Source organism: Chaetura pelagica, unplaced genomic scaffold (genome assembly GCF_000747805.2).
Source record: "Chaetura pelagica isolate M959 unplaced genomic scaffold, ChaPel_1.0 scaffold172, whole genome shotgun sequence".
Classification (NCBI taxonomy): domain Eukaryota; kingdom Metazoa; phylum Chordata; class Aves; order Apodiformes; family Apodidae; genus Chaetura; species Chaetura pelagica.
In genome coordinates this window covers 152,559-160,049 of record NW_009952433.1, presented here as the reverse complement: position 1 = coordinate 160,049, position 7,491 = coordinate 152,559, and the positions used below count along the sequence as shown (strand labels likewise).

The 7,491-nt window shown below is 44.0% G+C and overlaps 1 protein-coding gene across 1 annotated transcript in view; it reads right to left on the bottom strand.

Annotated features, from left to right (window-relative positions):
• The window catches only part of UBE2D2 (ubiquitin-conjugating enzyme E2D 2), a 20,909-nt gene extending 15,838 nt beyond the window's left edge, over window positions 1-5,071 (bottom strand). The window contains exons 1-4 of the mRNA XM_010008285.1: window positions 5,010-5,071; window positions 438-469; window positions 270-347; window positions 76-181 (exon numbers count right to left, since the gene is read on the bottom strand). Of these exons, the coding sequence (XP_010006587.1) occupies window positions 76-181; window positions 270-347; window positions 438-469; window position 5,010 (217 nt within the window). The 5' untranslated portion in view covers window positions 5,011-5,071. The remainder of the gene's footprint in view (window positions 1-75; window positions 182-269; window positions 348-437; window positions 470-5,009) is intronic.
• Between the last annotated feature and the right edge of the window lie 2,420 nt (window positions 5,072-7,491).

Sequence of the window (7,491 nt, the reverse complement as noted above, 5' to 3'; positions counted from 1 at the left end):
CAGCAGTTTTTACATTCTAAATCCAAATCAGTAATTCATGTCAGCAGAGCAAAATCAAACGAGCATTGGAGGTACCTTTTGAAATAGTTAGTGCTGGGGACCACTGTGACCGTAGAATATCAAGACAAATGCTGCCATTACTGTTAATATTTGGATGATAGATTCTTGTTGTAAATGCAACCTGCAGAAGAAGGAGAATTTCAGTGTAGGCTCATAAAGGTACATTACACCACATGGTAATGAACAGATTTGTGGTACAAGCCACTCACCTTGGGTGGTTTGAAGGGATAATCTGTTGGGAAGTGAATTGTCAGGAAAAATACTCCTCCTTGATAGGGACTGTCATTCTGTTAATAAAAAAGAATCATTGCAGTTTGAGGAGTAATTACAAGAAGACTAGTCATAAAAAGCTATTATCATAATTCTCTCATACTTACTGGTCCCATTATTGTTGCTTGCCAATGGAACACTGAAAAAGAGAAAGATTTACTTCAGTTTAGAGAAGGCTGAGTAATGAACTACTTACTTCCAGACAAAGCAGGCCAGAAAAGTGTATTTTAAAAACAAAGCCTTCTGAAAGGGGGCAAGAGAGCAAGCAAAAAAATTAAACAGAGAAGTACTCAACACTCCACATTCATCCCATCCACACCGTGGGGTTGGGGTGGTACCACACAGGTGTTGTGCCCTGCAAAAAATCCCATCCCAATAAAAATCCAGAGAGCAATAGTCAGCATTTCTGACCTGACCAGTTTGTGAGCTCAGCTTGGTAGTTTCCAAGGAAGCACCTGGATCAAGCCCAGTTCCCAATAGCTGCCTTCTTGGAGTAATAGCATGAACTCAGCAAGACCTCTCCAGCACAGATCCTCAGTGAAATGGAGAGTGAGCCCAAGCTGTGCATGTACCAGAGGTAAAGAGGTAACATAAGCCAGGGTGTCCTCACTGAATGTTTAAGCTTAGTCTCCACAGAGGCCTCAAGACCTCATTAAAGCAGCAGTCTGCTCAATATCTGGACCAGGATGTGCTAGTCACACTTTAGGTTAAATGGACAAGAATTCAATCTCACTTGTATGCATCTGACCAAGAGAACATCTTCATCTGGTAATACAAAAGATCTGCTAACAATGTCTTTATGCTGCAGAACACAAGGAAAACAATCAAAGCTGTTCATCTGTACAGGGCACGTTAGGATGTTCTCAGGGTTCCTATGCCCTCCAAAGGCTCTAGTGCTCACCTGGGCAAAGAGCACCAGCTTCACCAATGATCTGTACCATGGGATGGTTCCCTCTGCATGATGTCAGCTGCACTGCACCCTCAGAACTGGGGAACTGTAAACAAACTTCAGTTGTTGCAAGGTGAGTCTTCCAGAAGCTGAAGCCACCTGCAGCTGTGTACTTAACTCCTAAGTGGTGTCTGCAGCTTTCCAGACTGTGCCAACAGCAGTTTTGGCCCAGAGTGGCACTACTTGTTCTCATCTAGCATGAGCAGCTTTTAATTATATGTAATACAGGCATTACAACTGGGAATGATCTCATACAAGGAAGGGGAAAAAAGCAGAGTGAGATCAGCCCTGCCAAGGCAAAGGAAGAAGAGTGTTTGGTTAGAGCAGCAGGCTGGTTACAAAGGGCATCACAGCTGCCATCTGGAGAATCTCTGCACTCAATGCACAGTCAGGAAACCAAGACAGTGGGTCATGAGCTCCTACATGGTGTCTACCCATTTAAGGGGCTCAGACAGCTTCACCCAAAGCCCAGATCACCTGCAATGGGACAGTGAGAAACCTCCAAGAAGAGGACAAAAGGGCAGCAGAAACCCAGCAGTGAAGACTGACTCACCACAAAAAAACCCACCAAGAATTTCACAGGTACAGGTAGGTGCTGGTAAGACTGACTGTGACTATGCTGGACCTCAGCCCATACCTCTGCACACCTAAACCAGGAACTGATATAACCACTGTCTTAAACCCAAGAGAAACCAGAAGCAAAAATGCTTTCACAGTGAATGTTAACATTTGACAAGCTAGAAGGGTGGTGTTTTTTTTCAACTCCTGCCCTAGACCCAAGGGAAGTGCCTGTTGAAGCTAAGCTGTAGATTCTCATACCATCTAGGACAGGTTTGATGAACTGAAAGATAAATTAATCATGTACAGCTTATTTCAATTGATTCTTTACTCTAAAATCAGCCATTTAGACTAAGTACAGAGTTGCTGACTTTCAATTAGACAAGAACAAGTAGATGTTTTGCAGTGAACTAAGCCACTGCATAGCATTCTGGGTGTGTACTATGCAATCCATTCCCCAGCATGTGTTCAAAACAGAGGCCAGAGGTGGGTGCAAGACACCTAAAACTACTTGAACAAGAAAAAGAAAATCCTGTCCCTACAGTTAACATGGCAGAAACAGCTTCATTTTTCAAACTTTATGAACTACAGGGACAAGCAGATTACAACTGGGGACAGTTTACATCTGCTGGAGCAGCCACAAGATCCCATTCTGCAAGCACAGCACATCCTGAACTCTGATATGTCATTCTGACAAGGCAACCAAGGCAGAGCAGAGCACAGGGATCTCAGAGAAGACACCTTTCCCTTGCTGCCACTGCTATCCACTTCCATACATCCCAAGAGTTGATCTCCATAGTTCAAGTCTTTCACTAGAGGTCTGTCAGAAAGGAAGGTGGCACGAGGACAAGAACTGGGTATTACTGCTGAATACAGGAAGCTTTAAAGCAACTTTTCATAATAAACATTCACCAACTTGTGTTACCATCTCCTCCACCAGATGACCTCCATCACCTTTGATACATCCTTTGGAAACTATGAGGTAGTTTATCACAGCATAAATCACACTTGCAAATTCAAGGGAAGAAAAGCCTGAGAGTGGCTCTACATCTTAGTAATTTCTCTTCCACAAAACTACAAGGTTCTTTGAAATATTGTTTTGAAAGCAGAAATAAGTTGTGGAGTAACTGGAACCAGCTTGACACCACTGCTATAAACCCTCAAAACCAAATGCAGCTTTCACTGGCCTGAAAGCACTGCTGAACACTAACACCTCCTCTAGTTCCAGTATCTTCATTCTCGGGTTTCAAGTGCTTTTTAAAATCCAGTCCTAGATTTCTATAGGAATGGTTAAGTTTCTATACACTTGAGTACTTCTAAGTAGTTCAAAAATTATTTAGATAGCTCTTGGCAGCTATTTTTCTTTTTCTTTTTAGAAAGGATACCTAAGCTTAGAGTTCTTGGCATGGAGATGAAGAGTTTCCCTACTTAAATATCCCCTACTCCCTGAGCTTGGATGCTTCACTCAACAGCACACTTGGCAGAGACCACACTGCACAAGTTCAATTCCTGCTGTTCCATGGGCATCCCAGTCAATGCTTTCAAGGAGTCTCACACAGCCTCTCCTACACAGCAGGGCTGCTACAAGTTGTAAACACACACTCTCATCTCAGGCACTTTACACCTTAAATCCCACCCAAATCATAAGTACCTGAACTCACCCCAAGGCCTATGCTGAAGTTCTCAAGCACAAGATGAATTTCTAAGTGCTCCTGTCTCACAGACATCCTACCGACCTGCCTCCTCTGAGCTATGACCAAGAGTTTAATGCTAATACAGAAAAAGGAGTTAACCAGAAAGTCTCTGATTAATATGGAGAAGGCTGCACAGCTTGCCAAGCCCTGGCAGCTTAAGGGCCTCTCCCAGAAAGACACCATAATGTACAGTGGAAAAATTAAAGTTGCCTTATTAACAGCTAATCAAAGCACACTGGGGAACAAAGAACTAAAATCAAGAAGCACCCAGTCAGGTCACACCATAAACCTTGCCCTCCTCTCTAGGTAAAAATACATGTACCAGACAGTAGATCTTCTTACTATAAAACAATGTTAGAAAAAAAATTTCAGGGTAGGATTTCAGGGAATCACTGTTTTTTTCCTGCTTTTTTACCAGCTGCTCCAGCTTTGAAAAGGACAGAATGACAACCCCAAATCATACCCCAGGTGAACAACCTTGCAGAGGAAAGCCAGCCAGCTGATGTGTAGGCCAAAAAGCTCCTCCTAGGCTGTTCCCTACAGGGAACCTGGCAGGGCAAACAGGTTTCTGTAGTTTTGAAACAACACTGCTGTATGACCCAAGGATGCTCCACCTGCATTTCTATCTCAGACCTAATCAGCTAAGTAAGACACAAGTGAGCCATGACAGCAACATTCAGACACATTCTGATGTTTGTTCTTGAGGAAGCCACAAGTAATACTCCACACTGAGCAGAATCCTATCTAAAAATAAAGAGCCAAACCTGTTTTTCAGTCTTCTGGTGAGCTCCATAATACAAGAGCACAAAACAAAATAAAGAACAACCAATGTTTCCAGTGCTCCTGTAAATCATTTGACAACAGTAATTATTAAACTTTTTTTAAAAAAGGCCTAACATCACTTCATTATTTAAGCTTTCATTTACCACCTTGTTTTCCTTCCATTCACATTTTAACCACTGATCCACAGGGATTACATGTAGCTCCTACATAGTGCTGTGTTAACTAACCCCTGAGTAAAATATAGTCAACTCTGACCTTGCTGTACTAGCATCTAGGACTAGTAAGTTGTTTTACTTCTACAGGATCATGTGACCACACTATATTTGATTCAGATATCAAAGAAGTGCAGGGAGCTCTATGAACTTGCTTGCTGCTCTGGCCATAAAGGTACTGAACTTTAGGAAGTTGTGCAGACAGCACAGCCTGTGAGAATGCCACAACAGTTACTTAGAAAGGTGTAACTTCAGGTGTCCTCAGCATAGAGTCACCCAATCTGTCACTGGGAGTGACCTAGACCTCCAGTGACACACAAGGAAGGATTAAGAGATCCCGAAGGGCAGCAAATGTTAAATTAGTATGTGGAGTAGTTGCATGTCATACTCTTACCAGAAGTAACAGGAGGGTTCTTGCATATCCTGTTTTAGAAGGAAGAAAGGTTAGAGACTGGGAGTGCTTGCTGATAGCAGCATACTTACTGTCATCACCCACAGGCCCTGCCGAACATTGTGCTGGAGGATCACGTGCCAGATCGTTCAACTCCTAGAAAACAGGAACAATTTATTTCATTTCATTTCAAATCCAACCATGTAAGTGCTAAAAAAGCTGCTCACGGCACTTTGTCACCCTTGCTCATTAACATAATGATCACATCAGTGAGTCTTCTGAAACTGCCAGAATGGCACCACCACAGGACTAACAGCCAGAGCCCCAGAAAGCAAAGCTGCATCTTAACCCAGGTAACACAGCTGGCATGTGGACCAGGCACTTCTTCAGGTTTTCATGTTCTACAAAGTCATGGCAATCTTTATTGACTCATAGGGTCTACCAGGTTTGCCTTCATTGATAATGAAGCCTAAGAAAGCCTAAGCATTATGGATTACTGCACAGTGCACTATGACCAGGCCACAGGGAGGTAAGATGGCCTCAATCCAATGACTCTCAGTATTGGTTTTATTTTATCCCCTGTACGTACCAACTCCCAGGTTGCTCCAGCTCTAGTGATCTAGTTTATCATCTCAAGCCTGCAAAGCCTCTTTCTGGTATACAAAAGCTCCAACAACCTGCGACTCTTTCATCTCCAAATTTGTGCATCAGTGACTAGAGCTGGTGCCATGGAATCCAACACAAGGCCTCCTGTACCCATGGAACTGCTGGTCCACAAATGGAAACCCTCACTTTTCAAGTCCCCATGTCAGTCACATTTTCTTCTCCGGAAGAAATCCTATGATGAGTGTCAACTGCTCTGGCTGAGTGGGTTGACTGATCCAGAACACTTCTGAACTACACCAAGTTTCAATTTGAAACAGAATTTCAGCCCAGATCAGAAAGAGTCCACAGGATGTCACTTGCAACTCACATTAGTAATTTGCTCAGGAAGTCCATATTTAGTGGGAAGCACGAACAGTTTAAAACTTGAAGTCAAACTTTGCTCTATTTCTGGCTCAGCCACTGAGCAAGTTGCTTTGGACAACAGGTCCAACCACGTTAACTTTTTTCTGTGTTAGCTCAGTCTAGAAAGCCAAACACCAGACAACCATTCCACCAGCACCATGGCAAAGCTGCAAGGGCCACCAGCTGCAGCCCACAGGGCAGCTCAGGTACCACCCTGACCTGGAGCTTTTCACAGACAGAACATTTAAGGACAATGAGCAAGCAATCAGATTGCAGGAATGGAAACCTTTGCCCCTGCATGCCCTTTTGGTGTTCACAGGCAATATTTAAACTCTTGAATAGATGATCTCTGGGAGTTCCAGCTTCTACTTCCCAGGAATTGGGAAGCAACCATTATCCAAGCCCTGCCCTGTTACAACAGGAGAACGTTGCTTTACACCAAACATCTTGGATTTGTCCCTCCAGATGCAGTCCTCCAGGAGTGCTGCAGAGGAGACCCAAAGCTTCACATGCCTTCACTACTGTCAATCACATACAAGTCTGATTTTGCTCTCAGTGTCTTTCAACTTACAACGAGCCCAGCTGAAAGCCTCCTGACTGGATGGACACCAGCCTACCAAAGCTCTCGTAGTGCTCCTGCTGAGCTTTTTACAGTGCTGACCCACACAAACCTTTCTCCCACACTTTCTGGTTCAGCATGGACTTGGGCAGTAGATAAAAAGCATGCTGTGCCTACTGAAGAGCCTACTCCCTCCTGAAGGTGAAGAGCATCTCCAGATACCCTCTGAAGGAGGAAAGCCCTTCAGAGTTGCCAGCTATGCATGTCAAGTTCAGAGTAGCCAACTTCAGCCAACTGAGGATTTCCTCCTTCCTTCCCAGCTTCAAGTATCAACCAGCATGAAAATCAGAATATGTCCCCACTCCCCACCAGCACACCTACATACTCTCTGCTTTAACTCCAGAACCAAAAATATGTCAACCACCATCCTGAGCACTGTGCCATCCCAGAGAAATGCGTACCTATAAAAGTTTTCAGATAGAGACAGTCTGAAAACTACAAAGCAGGGGACTGTGCCACACTCTGCTCCAGCACTGCCAAACCAAGTGTGCCACCAGTGCAGAAGAGGAACATGCAGCTGCCTACACACAACTCCACTGGCACTGAAAGGCCACACACCTTCACAGGCAGCCTGGTCATGGCTACAAAGCGAGCCTCCACATACATAAACTCAGAGGTACAGGCATGGAAACTTAAAAACAGGAACACACCTGCATTTCCTAAAGGTGTGCAGAGTACAGTCTACCTCCAAATGCTACTGGACTCTCATCTTCTGGACAATTTCATGCTCAGAGCTTCAGACACATCCATTGAAAACCCCACATCTAAACCTCTCTTCCTTAGCACTTACCACCTACTTTGCCCGTTTTGTGCATAAATACGACGCAACACCACTGGATTTGGAAGGAGTATGATTGTAAGAATCCATGTTCTCCATGGAAGACCACAACCTACTATGGATTATGTTTGAAACTGACCATGCACGTCCTCTACTGTAAAGGGAAAGA